This window comes from Pongo pygmaeus, chromosome 4 (assembly GCF_028885625.2).
Source record: "Pongo pygmaeus isolate AG05252 chromosome 4, NHGRI_mPonPyg2-v2.0_pri, whole genome shotgun sequence".
In the NCBI taxonomy this organism is placed as follows: domain Eukaryota; kingdom Metazoa; phylum Chordata; class Mammalia; order Primates; family Hominidae; genus Pongo; species Pongo pygmaeus.
Genome location: NC_072377.2, coordinates 184,002,275 through 184,017,696, shown reverse-complemented (window position 1 = coordinate 184,017,696; position 15,422 = coordinate 184,002,275). Strand labels below are relative to the sequence as shown.

At 53.3% G+C, this 15,422-nt stretch overlaps 1 protein-coding gene across 1 annotated transcript in view; it reads left to right on the top strand.

Moving 5' to 3' along the window:
- ADAMTS2 (ADAM metallopeptidase with thrombospondin type 1 motif 2) overlaps positions 1-15,422 on the top strand; it is a 236,687-nt gene that overhangs the window by 58,598 nt on the left and 162,667 nt on the right. Inside the window, exon 3 of the mRNA XM_054487637.2 lies at positions 14,100-14,253. Within this exon, the coding sequence (XP_054343612.1) occupies positions 14,100-14,253 (154 nt within the window). The remainder of the gene's footprint in view (positions 1-14,099; positions 14,254-15,422) is intronic.

Below are 15,422 nucleotides of genomic sequence, written 5' to 3'. Positions count from 1 at the left end.
TGGCTGTATTCGGAGGCAGGGTCTTTAAAGAGATAATTAACTGAAAATGAAGTCACTGATTCAACATGAATGACTGGTGTCCTAAGAAGAAGCGATTAGGACAGAAGTACACACAGGGGGACGGCCATGTGAGGACAGGGGAAAGATGCTGTCGACAAGCCAAGGAGAGAGGCCTCGAGAGAAACCACCTCTGCCCACACCTTAATTTTAGAGCTCTATCCTCCAGGACTGTGAGAGAATAGGTTCTGCTGTTCAAGACCCGACCTGTGTTGCTCTGTGACGGCTGCCCGAGCAACCTAGGGAAGGCGCTGGCCCTGGCCTCTTGTGGGAGGGGGTGCTGGCAGTCTTCCTGGGCAGCATCTCCTGGTGGATGTGGGTGAGCCTGCTGTGAATGCTGGGGGATGGTCCTGGGTCCCCAGGCCCTTAGTTCCTGGAGTGCGGCCTTGCAGGCTTTGGTTGCTCTCCAGGGTGGGTCCCCTGGAGAATCTGGTATGGAAGCATATGTTGGCAGCTCCCAGACATGTATGTGCCCTTGCCACCCCAGCCCCCTGAGCAGACAGACCCACCATGCCGGCTCTGTCTCTGGGAGTGCTGGTGCTCAGGCGTGCTGGTCTCCTGGGCTGGTCAGAGGAAGGGAGGGACAGTGTGTGCAGACCTCCAAGGAGGCAGGGAGGCTGGCAGGGAACAGCTGTGCAAAGGTGTTAGGTTCCAGCTGGTGTGGGCAGGTGCCGGCCCAGGGAAGGGCCTGTCGACAGGGTCTTTTTTTTTTTTTTTTTTTTGAGACAGAGTCTCTCACTCTGTAGCCCAAGCTGGAGTGCAGCGGTGCAATCTCAGCTCAGTGCAACCTCCGCCTTCTGGGCTCAAGCGATTCTCATGCCTCAGCCTCCTGAGTAGCTGGGATTACAGGCGCCCGCCACCATGTCCCACTAATTTGTTGTATTTTGGTAGAGACAGGGTTTCACCGTGTTGCCCAGGGTGGTCTCAAACTCCTGACCTCAGGTGATCCGCCTGCCTCAGCCTCCCAAAGTGCCGGGATTACAGGCGTGAGCCACCGTGCCCAGCCTGTTGGCAGGATCTTGAATGGGGAAGTTGGACCTTATTCCACGAGCTCTTCTCCACCACACATCTCAAGGCCACAATCTGCTGTGGTCCAGCTGGTGAGACATGGAAGCTCAGAAAGAAAAATCTTGCTTTTTGGTAGTTTGGCAAATGTTCCTGCAGCACGAGTCATTTTTCTTCTTTAGTAGAGAGCGCCCTGTTATTTATGTGAATGTTAATTTGTGACTGGGGACATTCCCCGACGTGGTCTTCATGCTGAATGAGACCTGGGAAATGTCAGCCAGAGCATCTGGCAGGGATGAGTGTCAGTTCTCGTGATAAATAGGCAGGCCTGTTGCAGTCCCAGGGTCTGGGTCTGACCCACTGACCTCTGTGTCTTGGCTGGGTCTGGCTGGCCAGCTCTGTTTCCTGGAGGCTACCCCGGCATTGGTGTGTGCGGGGGCCATGGAGATGGGGGAGCTGGCTGCAGAGGGCTGAGTGTGGGACATTCTGGACAGGCCAGGTCCCGAGGGAGCCACTCAAGCGTTGCTTGATTTAGCAGAAGGCCGCCTGGCTGGCCCCTGCACTGGCCCCATGAGGCATTCTTGTCGGCATCTTGTTTATTCCATTTTCTCCCTTATCTTTCTCTCTGCTCTCCCCCTTTCCGTCTCTCCCGTCTTCACATGAATTGTCTGTTTTGCTGTATGCTCTCTGTAAAAATGTAAAACAAAAAAAAAAATACAGAAAATATTAATAAAGAGTGAAACTCACCCCCGATCGTAACACTGCTGACCCTTTGTTACGCGTTTCCTAACAGCTGTCATGCCATGATCATGGTGATGGTGATGGTGATGGTGCTGCCAGTCGGCTGATTTATCAGGTGCTGTGCCCAGTGCTGTCCACGCAGTATCTCGCTTAGCCCTCACATCAGCCATGGAAACCCTGTTATTATCTCCATTCAACCCTGCAGACACTGTCCACAGAGAGGCCACTCAGTCAGAGGTGAAGTAAGCATTTGAGTCGAGGCAGAGTGACTCGGAGTCCACATGCTTAATTGTTAGGCTGTGCTGACGTTTGGCACAGAGATATACATGATTTTACGTAAGGAGATCATGCTGCAGCTAGGCTTGCCTTCTTCAGTCACCAGTATGTCATGGGTGTGTCTGTTCCTTAAGTGGTCAAAAAACTGAGAAATCTTTTAGCCTAGCATAAATCCGTAAATTTTGTAAAATTATTTTGCAGAGCATAGAGTGTTATTGAAATAATCTGACTGACTGGGAGTGGTGGTTCACACCTGTAACCCCAGCACTTTGGGAGGCCGAGGTGGGTGGATCACCTGAGGCGGGCAGATCACCTGAGGTCAGGAGTTCAAGACCAGCCTGGCCAACACGGCAATACCCCGTCTCTACTAAAAATGCAAAAATAAGCCAGGCATGGTGGCGTGCACCTGTAATCCCAGCTACTTGGGAGGCTGAGGCAGGAGAATCTCCTGAACCTGGGAGGCGGAGGTCGCAGTGAGCTGAGCTCATGCCACTGTACTCCACTCCAGCCTGGGCGACAGAACAAGACACTATCTCCAAAATAAATAATAATAATAATAATAATAATAATAATAATAATAATCTGACCATTTATTGTTTTTGTTGTTTGTTTGTTTGTTTGTTTTTTGAGATGGAGTCTCACTCTGTTGCCCAGAATGGAGTGCAGTGATGCAATCTTGGCTCACTGCAAACTCCGCCTCCTAGGTTCAAGCAATTCTCCTGCCGCAGCCTCCCAAGCTGCTGGGACCACAGGTGCACACCACCACGCCCGGCTAATTTTTATGTTTTTAGTAGAGATGGGGTTTCACCATATTGACCAGGCTGGTCTTGAACTCCTGGCCTTGTGATCCACTTGCCTCGTCCTCCCAAAGTGCTGGGATTATGGACGTGAGCCACCGCACCCGGTCAGGTTTTGGGTTTTTTTGAGACAGGGTATCTCTCTGTCTCCCAGGCTGGAGTCTACAAAATAATAATCATCATCATCATCATCATCATCATCATCATCATCTGACCATTTATTGTTTTGTTTTGTTTGTTTGTTTAGTTTTAGGTTTTGGTTTTTTTGAGACAGGGTCTGTCTCTGTCTCCCAGGCTGGAGTGCAGTGACATGATCTCGGCTCACTGCAACTCTGCTTCCTGGGTTCAAGTGATTCTCCTGCCTCAGCCTCCTAAGTAGCTGGGATTACAGGTGTGCACCACCATGTCTGGCTAATTTTGTATTTTTAGTAGAGATGGGCTTTCACCATGTTGGCCAGGCTGGTCTCGAACTCCTGACTGCCTCAGCCTCCCAAAGTGCTGGGATCACATCATGCCCAGCCTACATTTATTGTTATAACATATATTTGTTCTTACTTCTGTCATCTAATTTATGTTTTCTGTTTTTCTGATTTTTTTTTTTTTTTTGCTGTTTTTCTAGTCTACCGTATTTTCTATATGGTCTATCTTCAGTAATTTGGAAGGTATACATTACTTTTACTAGTTGTGACTTTTCTAATTTTGAGTAGAATTCTTCAACTTGTATCTATTGACTTTAGAAACTTATCAGTAACTGTTGATCCTAACTGAAGATTAGGAAACAAGTGCAATTAAACTGTAATTCCTTTTTTCTTCCTCTACTCTTTGTCTGATTTTTGTGGGCTTGTTTGGCAATTTTTTGCCTGCTCCCATTTCTTAAAGTTAAATTATGAATAGTTTATACATTACATAGCTTTTTTTTCCAGAATATATGCTAAATGTCTTCTGATTTGTAATCCTCATTATCCCTGTAGCATAGGTGCAGAGGGCAATTCCACTATTTCGACGTAAGATTTCCCCACTTGCCAGGTGTCTGTTTTAAAGTCAAGTCCAGGCTGCATAAAATGGCAGGTGGGGGGTGCTGGGGAGGGATGCGAAGCAGAACTGAGACAGACGCTCTCGAGGGTGTTCTCTAGCAGCAGGGGTGAAGCCATCCCTCTGTGCACCCTCTCCCAGGGCCCAGAGTTGCTCACAGTGGCTCACCTGGTTAGTTGATAGACTTAGGTCTCCCATCTCAAGCCCTTGGTTTCTTTTTTTTTTTTTTTGAGACAGCGTCTTGCTCTGTTGCCCAGGCTGGAGTGCCATGGCGCCATCTCGGCTCACTGCAAGCTCCGCCTGTCAGGTTCATGCCATTCTCCTGCCTCAGCTTTCTGAGTAGCTGGGACTACAGGCGCCCGCCACCAGCCCGGTTAATTTTTTGTATTTTTAGTGGAGACAGGATTTCACCATGTTAGCCAGGATGGTCTCGATCTCCTCACCTCGTGATCTGCCCGCCTCAGCCTCCCAAAGTACTGGGATTACAAGTGTGAGCCACCATGCCTGGCTAAGCCCTTGGTTTCTAATGCAGAGTTTCTTTATAGGCCAGTGGTTCCTAAAGGTTGACCTAGGAGGTGAACTAATGGGTACCAAACATGGCTCCAGAATGCATTTAATTCTATCAAATCCCAGCTAGCTTTGTGGCAGAAATTGACAAGCTGATCCCAAAATTCATACAGAAATACAAGGGACCCAGACTAACCAAAATGCTATTGAGGAGAAGAACAGAGGAAGGGCTCATGCTTTGTAATTCTAAGACTTACTACAAAGCTGTAGTAATCAAGACTGTGTGGTGTTGGCAGAAGGATAGACATATAGATTGGTAGAATAGAAGTGACAGTTTGGAAATACATCCTCATATTGATTCTTGACAAAGATCCAAGACAAGTCAGTGAGGGAAAGAATGGTCTTTTCAACAAATGGTGTTGGCATACCTGGATATCCACATATGGAAAAATGAAGTTGGACCCCTTCCTCACACCATACACAAATATTAACTGTAAATGGATGGATCATAGTTCTACATGTAAGAGCTAAAACTATAGAACTCTTAAATAATGTAGGAGTAAATCTGTGTTACTTTGGATTAGGCAAAGTCTTAGATATGACACCAGAAGCACAAGTGACAAAAGAAAAAAATAGGTGAACTGGACTTCAAGAAAGTCCTTCATGACTTCAGTGGACTCTATCAAGAAAGTTGAAAAGACAACCCACAGAACAAGAGAAAATCTTCATAAATTGTATATCTAATAAGGGACTTGTGTCTAGAATATATAAAGAGCTTTTACAGGTCAATAAAAGAAAAACGGTCTTATTAAAAATAGGGAAAGTATCTGAATGGATGTTTCTCCAAAGAAGATAAATAAATGACCAATAAGCTCATGAAAAGATGCTTAGCATCATTAGTTGTCAGGGAAATGCAAGCCAAAGTATGATGGGATACCACTTCACACCTGCTGGATAGCTAGAGTCAAAGAGCCTAAGAATAATGAGTATTGGTGGGGATGAGGGGAAATTGAGCCCTCACACACTGCCGGGGGCACTGAGAATGGTCCAGCCCCTGTGGAGGACAGTCTGGCACAGTTACTCTATGACCCAGTAATTCCACTTTGAGAGGAATGAAAACACATATCCACATAAAAACTTGTCCATAGATGTTCATAGCAGCATTATGCATAGGAGCCAAAAACCAACAACCCACATGTCCATCAACCAGCAAATGGATAAATAACATGTGGTATATACATGTGATGGGGTATTATTTGACAATAAAAGAGGAATGAAATACTGCTATATGCTACACCATGGATGAACCTTGAAAACATACCAAGTGAAGGAAGCCAGTCACAAAAGACCATATAGCATATGATTCTACGTTTATGAAATGTCCAGAATAGGCCAATCCATAGAGATAGAATGTAGATTAGTGGTTGCCCAGGGCTGGGTGGGGGAGGAGAGGTTGGGGAAAACATGGGGAGTGACTGCCAATGTGTACGGGGTTTCTTTTTGGGGTGATGAAAATGTTCCACAATCAATAATGGTTATGGTTGAATTGTACACTTTCAGCATACAGTTTAGATGCCTGAGATGTATGGTATGGTAATCACAGCACCATAAAGCTGTTATATATTAAAAAGCATTGAACTGGCCGGGCGCCATGGCCTATGCCTGTAATCCCAGCAGTTTGTGAGGCCGAGGCAGGTGGATCACCTGAGGTCAGGAGTTTGAGACCAGCCTGGCCAACATGGTGAAACCCCATCTCTACTAAAAATACAAAAATTAGCTGGACGTGGTGGTGTGTACCAGTAATCCCAGCTACTTGGGAGGCTGAGGCAGGAGAATCACTTGAACCTGGGAGGCAGAGGTTGCAACGAGCTGAGATTGTGCCACTGCACTCCAGCCTGGGTGACAGAGCGAGACTCTGCCTCAAAAAAAAAAAAAAAAAAAAAAAGCATTGAACTTTATAATGAAACAAATTATTCCCTTCTCAATTGCATTTTAAACTCTCTGGTTGAGTCGAGGGGAGTCTCAGTTTGGTGCTGATAGATCTTTACCACCTCTCTACTACTTACTGATCTCTATAACGAGAGAGAAGGGCAGTGGCGCGGGCTTTGAGGTGCAAATAGAAGCCCAGGGAGAGAGAGGAAGACACTGGGGGTGCGCCCGGGGACAGAGGGCTGCTGGGACCCCATGGAAGGGACGGTCTTGGCCTTTATTTTGTAGGAGTGGGTTTCTGGTTTTTGGTTTGGTTCTTTCTCCTGGAGTTCTCCTTGGTCCTAGTAGAGTTTTAGAAGGCTGATTGGTACCTGCCAACGTGTGTGGGGTTTCTTTTTGGGGTGATGAATAAACAGGATAAGCAGTAATTCATAGGTTACCCGGTCCAGCTCCTCAGTTTGCAGATGAGGGAACTGCGGGCCTGCAAGGGGACAGGACTGGCCATGACCGCATTGGAAACCAGGTCCCCTGGCTCAGCGTCCAGTGCTCACTCTCCCTGCCTGCCTCGCCCCACCCCCTGCCCTTCAAAGTGGAGTCTAGCTTTCCTTAGAGCCTCGCTGGGCATGTGACTGTTGGGGCTCCTTGGTCCTGTAGGAAATTGGCTCTGGCCAGCGTAGGCCAAAAAAGAGACTTTCTGGAGTAAAGGTCTGTAGGGCCTGAAACCGGGTCCAGGGAAGGGTAGGGTAGCCAGGCAAAGTCATCAGGTTCTGTGGAGCTCAGAGGCAACTCTGTTGTGGTCACCGTGCTCAACAGAACCCTGGAAGGCTCAGCTGCAGCCATAGCTCCAAGACAGAGCCCTGGACAAGGGGTCGCTCTCCAAGAAGAAGGAGGGGAGTGGCTGGCACCTGGCGAGGACCCCATGAGACACAGAGGAGGAGCCGGTGGAAATGCGGGTGAGGGCAGCTGTTTCCTAATCCCATGGACAGCTCCTGCCTGCTGGCATCCCTTTTAGAAAAGTGGAAAAGTCAGTGTGTGAAATCCTCTGGGATGCTGAACTGTGAAGGAGCCCCCGGTGGTGAGGACGGAGTGGCTCAAATCCCACTCAATGATACTTCCCACTCCTGGGACTGTTCGGTGGTGAGGACGGAGTGGCTCAAATCTCATTCAATGATATTTCCCACTCCTGGGACTGTTCAGTGGTGAGGGGTCCAGCCCCATTCCCTGAAAGCTCCCAAGGTTGTTAGAGACCTCCCTGGGGAGCTGGGAGGGGCAAGAGAGTGCCCGAGCAGGCTCTGTGAGGAGGCGCCCTGGAAGCTGCAGGCACTGTGCAGCTCTCCCTGCGAGACCTTCATTCCACCAGGCAGCTCTTACGGCAGGGGAGGCTGCCTGGCCATTGCCCCGTTGTCCAGCAGATCTCCCAGATTCATTACCAAAAGGAAGAAGGGGGGAAAGAATCTTGGAGTTAGAATACTTTCAGGAATGGGAATCTTAGCAGATGCCAGCATTTGGGGGACTCTTGGCGAGTGTGCATGCTATGTGTGTATTTTGGAGGGAGGTGAGTTTGAGGGCAACAGGGACTTGTGGCCTTGTCCCTTGGCAAAGTCTGGGTCCCTCTGTGCATGGATCTTTGTACTTCCTATGCTTTGTGCCTTCTACACTTGATTGTTGCCACTGCAGACTTGGCACACACCTGACAGTCTGTGCTGGAGGTTGACAAGGTTGAGTGACAGACCAGGTCCCAGTCATACACAGGTGGGCGGCTGCTGATGGCTGCAGCTGCGGCTTCCATGGGAGGGGCAGTGAGGACCAGCCAGTCTGGGTGCTCTGCAGAAGGGAAGAGGATGCATGCTTGTGTTTCCCGTGAACCCCTAACTTCCAGGGTGTCTGTGGTTGAATACTTAAAAATTCAGAGTAATAGAGGAGAGCTGTTAAGCCTTTGGATCTTTATAAATTTTTAACGTCTAGTTGCCATTTCTAGTAACCACTTTACCATCATTCCAACTGCAAAGGAGTGGGTTCTATAGAAGGAAGAGGCAGGGCAAGCATTGTATAACTCACCAGGATCTGAATGCCGGCAACTTGACTTGATGACCTGGGCACTGCCAGGCTCTGGGCCCCTGCGGTGGCACCTGAGGGTCAGGGACAGAGCCCTCCCCATGATCCTCTCTCTATCCCCCAGGGGAGAACCTGGCTGGGTTTGCCAGACATCCACAGACTTCAAGAGCAGAGCGGGACTCACACTGAGAGCCAGGTCAGGGTACCAACCTTTCTGCAAGACCCCAGGCTGGACAGCTGTGGGGTTGGACAGACAGACCACCAGCAGGCTCCCAACTGAGTGCTTTTCAGCCTAGTGTGCTTCTGGAGTTTCTTTAATATTTATTGAGTGGGGAGAGGAAACTGATTCTAATTAATAAAAATTACATGTAAAAACAGATACACTTGACACTTGCAGTAGGAAAATCAAAGTCCTGGAAAAAAATGCAGCAAAACACAGCTCACATTTTGTGCTTTGCTCTCCTGTCAGTTTTCTTCTGTGTTTTTTAGACAGATCATTCCTGGGATGCATACTAAAGTGTTTGAAAATCAGGGAATAAAATGATCTCTACTTCTTTTGTGAAGTGCCCCCCGCCCCGAGCATTATTCTGGCCAGTGGTCTTGGCAGGACGTCAGCTGATGGTCTCGGGGCGGTCAGCTTTTGGTCTCGGGGTGGTCAGCCTTTGGTCTTGGGGCGGTCACCCTTTGGTCTCGGGGTGGTCAGCCTTTGGTCTTAGGGGGTCAGCCTTTGGTCTCGGGGTGGTCAGCCTTTGGTCTCGGGGTGGTCAGCCTTTGGTCTTAGGGGGTCAGCCTTTGGTCTCGGGGTGGTCAGCCTTTGGTCTTAGGGGGTCAGCCTTTGGTCTCGGGGTGGTCAGCCTTTGGTCTTAGGGGGTCAGCCTTTGGTCTCGGGGTGGTCAGCCTTTGGTCTTAGGGGGTCAGCCTTTGGTCTCGGGGTGGTCAGCCTTTGGTCTTAGGGGGTCAGCCTTTGGTCTTAGGGGGTCAGCCTTTGGTCTCGGGGTGGTCAGCCTTTGGTCTTGGGGGTCAGCCTTTGGTCTCGGGGTGGTCAGCCTTTGGTCTTAGGGGGTCAGCCTTTGGTCTTAGGGGGTCAGCCTTTGGTCTCGGGGTGGTCAGCCTTTGGTCTTGGGGGTCAGCCTTTGGTCTCGGGGCAGGTGCCGCCATGTTCATAGTCCAGCATGCGTGTGCGCATCGCACGGTGGTCAACAGAGACGGGCGGGGCTGTGAGGAGCATGTTGAGCGTCTGCATTTGAGAATGCCACCACCTGGAGGCTTCTGGCTGTGTGAGGAAGCCTGAGCCCAGGCCCTGCTTCAGATGGACCCCAGTGTGCTCCGGGGAGTCGCCTGCAAGGGTGTCCTTCCAGGAGGCAAGGCCCAGGGCAGCATCAGATGGAGCTAGTGCTGTTGGCTTAGCCCAGTGATTGTCCTCAGGGAGGCAGTCAGGGAGGGGAGCCTGACCCCCGCTGGTCAGGGAGACCCCAAACTGTCCCCCGGGTTGCTCAGGCCAGAGAGTACTGTCCCTCCCCAGGCTGAGCCTGGCCTCATTGTCACACTAGGTCCCTCCAGAATAACCCCAGGGCCTCAGGTCTGTGGCATCGATGGCTCCCGGCCCAGGCTGCAAGTTCCCCCAGAAGATGGGGCTGCCATAAGGGGTCCTCATGCCCCAGTGTCCTGCCCTAATTGGCTCAGTCAGCCCAGTCTGGCCCAGGGGCCTGTCTGGGAGATGCCCTTTCTGCGTAGGTGTGGGCTCTGATCCTTAGAGCCTGTGTGTCCCCAGCAGCCTGTCTGCCCATCTAGGCCTCAGTTTCCTCATTTGGAAAGCAAGCTGGCTGGATGAAATCAGTTGGATGGAGGCGTGGCCTGGTTCTCAGAGTCTCCCAGGCTGCACGTGCTCCTGTGTGAGTGTGCACGGGAAATGTGCACAGGAAATGACCGGCCTCATGTATAGGCGAGTCACTGGATGCTTGGGGAGCTTGACACCTTGCCCGAGGTCACCTGGCCAGATAGAAAGGGTGCCAGGAACTCAGAACTTCAACTCCAGGACAGCTTGCCCGCTGCCGCCCCCCAGGGTTAATTCCTGCGCTTCATCGAATGAGTTTCAGTTATAAGATGGATTTGAGGCACCAGCCTTCCCCACACCGCACACCGGGACCATCAGTGCTGGACCCTCCCAACTCCTGCACTGTTAAACACGCTGCCCCCGTGCCAGTGGACAGGCCCGGCTGTGTTCTCCCCGCCTGCCTGCTCAGTGCCTCCCTTGGGGGACGTGGCCTGCAGCTTTGGGGTCATCGGTTCGCTCATCCCACAGGCATCTGCTGAGTCTCTGCCAGGCCTGGTTGGGCCCTGAGACCCAGGGATGAGTCAGAAGTGTGGGGCCTGCCGGGTTCCCACCCCCTCTTCCGCTCTCCTCCTACAGCCCTGCTGACCTCCTTCCCCGACCTCGGTCTTGCCCTGGTAACTCTGGTTCCTGCTGCCTCCTCGGCCTCTTCCCCAGAAGCCCAGGATGCCTGAGCCCAGAGTGTCCTGCGCCCCTTGCCCTTCTTCTCATGCCCCTCAGAGAACGGCACCCGCTTTGCTGGCCGCCCACCAGGACCCCGAATTAGTTTTCTGCGGCTGCTGTAAGGAACTACTTAAAACAGCAGGAATTCGTTCTCTCACAGTTCTGAGGCCAGACATCCGAAGTCGGTATAACCTGACCCAAATCCAGGCATCGGCAGGGCTGCGCTCCCTCTGGAGGCTCCGGGGGAGGACACTTTCTGGCCTCTGCCAGCTCCTGGGGGCTGCCAGCGTTCCTTGGCTTGAGGTCGCATCGCTCCAATCTCCAAAGCTGCATCTGGCATCCTCGCTCTCTGCCTACGGCCTTGTCCTCTGCGCGTCTGCCCAACCCCCCTCCACTCCCCGGCATAAGGAAGTGGGCAAGCGACTGGCGTCTGCCCAACCCCCCTCCACTCCCCGGCATAAGGAAGTGGGCAAGCGACTGGCGTCTGCCTAATCCCCCTCCACTCCCCGGCATAAGGAAGTGGGCAAGCGACTGGCGTCTGCCTAATCCCCCTCCACTCCCCGGCATAAGGAAGTGGGCAAGCGACTGGCGTCTGCCTAATCCCCCTCCACTCCCCGGCATAAGGAAGTGGGCAAGCGACTGGCGTCTGCCTAATCCCCCTCCACTCCCCGGCATAAGGAAGTGGGCAAGCGACTGGCGTCTGCCCAACCCCCTCCACTCCCCGGCATAAGGAAGTGGGCAAGCGACTGGCGTCTGCCTAATCCCCCTCCACTCCCCGGCATAAGGAAGTGGGCAAGCGACTGCATTCAGGGCCCAGCCAGCCCCAGAGCTGACCTGATCACACCCGCAGAGTCTCCTTCCACCATGTCCGCTACCCTCACAGCTGCCAGGGATGGGGGCCTGGGTAACTTTGGGGACTGGTTCTTCAGCCACAGACCTGGAAGCCCACCGGGGTGCTGCCTTCTCCCTCCCATCTCAACCGAATCTACCCTACCATGTCCTGTCCTTTCTGCTCCTCACCTCCCTCATACCTGCCACTTGTCCTTGTCTCTCATGGTCCCGTCTGGACAATTACCCCTCTCCCAGGCGCCTGCAACACCTTCTCCCCAGGACCCCAGACCCATTTTTGTTCCGCAACCCATTCCCCCTGTAGCGGCCACCATGCTTCCGAACAGGAATCAGATCAAGGCTCCCCCCAGAAGCCCCAGGCTGCCTACAACCTCCCTCACCAGCCCCTTGAGTGACAGGGCACCAGGCACCGTGCCCTTGATGCTCCTGTCCACCCACCTGGTCAGCTCTTCCCACCAGCTGTGCTCCGTCCACCTCCCTGGCAATGGCATGTGCGGTTTCCCCTGTCTGGAGCACTGGTCCTCTCTCCAACTCTTTGCCTGGCCGGCACAAAGGGATTGGGTAGGTTTGGGTAGATGTCACCTCCCGCCGGAGGCATCCTTCATTCTGGAGCCAGGCCTGATGCTGGGCTCTGTGTTCCTCCAGGCCCTGCACCTCCACCAGCCCCTGCCTGGCACATTGGCTTCCCGAGGGCCCAGGCTGAGTGTGCCAGGAGGCATCTCCAGCCTCCCTCACTACACTTGAGGCTAGGGGCAGCTGCCCAGCAGGTCCTGGGGGGCACTAATTGCATCTCGGTCTGCAGAGGCTCCCAGCCAGCAACAGGATGGTGCTCACCGAGCACCTCGGTTCAGGGAGAAGGAGGGCAGCCCATATGCCACTGTGCCCCCCACAGCCAGGATGATGATATGGCAGAGGCCATCCTGAGGTTACTTTGGGGGGTGTGGTTTCCACACATCCAGATGGCAGGTGCCAGGGGCTGCCCACCGGAGGGCACACTCCTGACTGGACAGGGGACCCCGGCCAGTGCCAGCTAAGCTGGAGTGTCAACAGGTGCTGGAAATGCCAGCTTTTCTGATTTTCAAGAGAGTCTGGAAATCTGGTTGTTTATGTGAACTCTCCTGTTTCTTAAGTTTGGGCAACTAATTCAAGCTTTTAAAATCCCCTGCATGGGCCATAAGCGTGTGATCTGAAGGAAACACTCTGAAGGCTGGACAGTGTGTGCTTCCAGTGTGAGACCTTGGTTTATGGATAATGGACCAGAAGATAAAAGTGTAGGAGCTGGAGTGGTCATGGGATGGGTGGACCTGATGGTGCCAGCAGGCTGGACGGCAGGGGAGGGCCGGGGAGGGCAGGAGAGCTGAGGGGGGCTGAGTCAGGCCTCGAAGGGAGAACACAGGTTTACCAGATGGCTGAGCTGGGGGTGGGGTGGTGGGGTGGGGGAATGTGGATTCCTGAGTTGACAGCATGGGGTTCAGGGTCTGGGTGGCTCGGCAGGGTGCACACAGCCCAGCGAGGAGCATGGGGTGTGCAAGCTGCGGTCTGGGAGGGTGGGGCAGGCCGAGAGCCTGAATGTCAGTATACAGAGCAGCCTGAGTCCCAACGGAAATGAGGACCCAGCGAGGAGTTTGTAGTAACGGAGGGCGCTGGCTGGCCTAGGGGTTCAGGGGCAACAGTTCAGCTGCCTGTAGAGTCTAGGCTGGTGGCTGACACAGAGAGCGGGAGAGAGTGGGGAGCAGTGGGGACTGGAGCCAGCTGCAGGGGCATGTGTTCCGTCCAAGACCCGCTGTGGTCAGGGCCTGCGTTTCCAAGGAAAGCTGGGGTTCCATGTTCAAGACATGAAATCTCATCATTCTGAGTGTTAGCTTCAGAGCTTTAAAAATATTGTTTGACCCAAATGGAACATGTGTGTGGGCAGATTCAATCCCCGGCTGGCTGTTTTGACCTTTGTCTTGGACTCTGGGCTCCTGGGAGTGGGGGCAGCACTTGGCCTGTATCGATGCACTTTGGTGGGTGCCCTCCTGGGGACATGCACAGGCCCACAGCTGCCCTTGAATGTCTCCAGGCTTCTCTGGACGGTTTTGACTTTATAAACACAGTAACTTTTCTAAAAGCAGACAGGGTTGGTGTACAGGGGTGGAGACGACCCAGACAGAGGCCCCTTTCCTAGACAGGGCGGGCGGGGTGGCCTCTGGGGCCACATGTTCATGCCCTCCGGCCAGCCCAGGGTTCAAGCTGAGCACCAGCTGGGGTGCTGGGCAGGGTCCTCAGGTGGGAGGTACTCCCTGAGGGGGTCTCCTCGCTGTTCCCCTTCCTTGGTCTTTTGCTGGAAATCTGATCATGTTGTCTTTGTCCTGCAGGCTGGTCTGATCCGGATGGAGGAGGAGGAGTTCTTCATCGAACCCTTGGAGAAGGGGCTGGCGGTGCAGGAGGCTGAGCAAGGCCGTGTGCATGTGGTGTATCGCCGGCCACCCACGTCCCCTCCTCTTGGGGGGCCACAGGCCCTGGACACAGGTGAGGCTACTGCAGGTGGGCAGGCTGTGTGGAGAGCCCTCTGAGGCCCTGGTCCCCAGGGGAGCATCCCAGAGACTCAGGCAGCTCTCCGCAGACCAGCTTGGCGGCTGAGGCTGAGCCCCGGTCTCAGTGGCTCAGAAATGGGCCAGCTGCCTGGCTGATGGCAGGACGTAGCAGGGCTGCTGGGGCTGGGGCCTCTGTTCTGGGTGCATGTGAGTGACAAGCAGCCCAGGCACCTCTGCCTTCAGGTCTGGGGCCTCCATGGTAGACTATGAAGGCTGTCCAAGGGCCCGTCTTCTGTTGCCTAAAGGCGAGCAAGTGTCGTGGAGCGGGGCGGGGCCCCCGACCAGGCCTGAGTCCAGTGCCTGCGTCTCTGAGTCTGTGCCTGTGAAGAGGCCTCCAGAGCCCCAGACAGCGCCTCTCCTGCTCTGTGCTGCCATGGTCCCTGGAAGGGTGCCTGTGGTAGGTCCCAACCCTCACCTGGCTGCTCAGGGACAAAGGCCCCGTATGCTCTTTCTGGATCCCTGGAGGCATGTGCCCTACAAGGACTCTGGAGGTGTTCCCAGCAGCCTCAGCAGTCTCTGCACAGACTCATGGGCTTCTGTCTTTTTCAACTCAGAACCCATGTGTGCCCTGGGCCCAGAAACGTGAAAGGAGCTGCCGGGTGGCCATGGTGACAGTCCATGACTGTCGCCTCAGATCTGGCCTCACTGTGCCAGCCCACACCTCCCAGCATCCCCCAGTCTCTGGTCCTGGATTGTGGCGAAGCCAGGGTTGGTGTCTGATGTGGTTCTGCAGGCTCCTAGTTCTCAGGGTCCCCCGTGTGGTCAGGGATGCCTGACCTGTGCTTGGCTTTTGCTGGGAGAGTGGGAAGCTGTGAGCTCAGCCCTCAGCCTCTGGTCAGGACCCCTGGGTGAGGAGAGTCTGGGGCCCAGGATCAGGCACACCTGCATGTTCACAGCAAGTGCTCCAGGGGCCTGGGCTGCGCCAGCCCCCGTGCTGTGATTTACTAAGGTACTCCCGTCACTCCATAGCAGCCCCGCCTCATTTACTGTAGGTCTCTCTGACTTCCTAGCTTGACAGATAAATTGGGTACAGCCTGGCAGGCACACTTCTAATTTCATGAAACGGCATCAGATACCTTTGCAAAGGAACTGTTCCATCAGGAA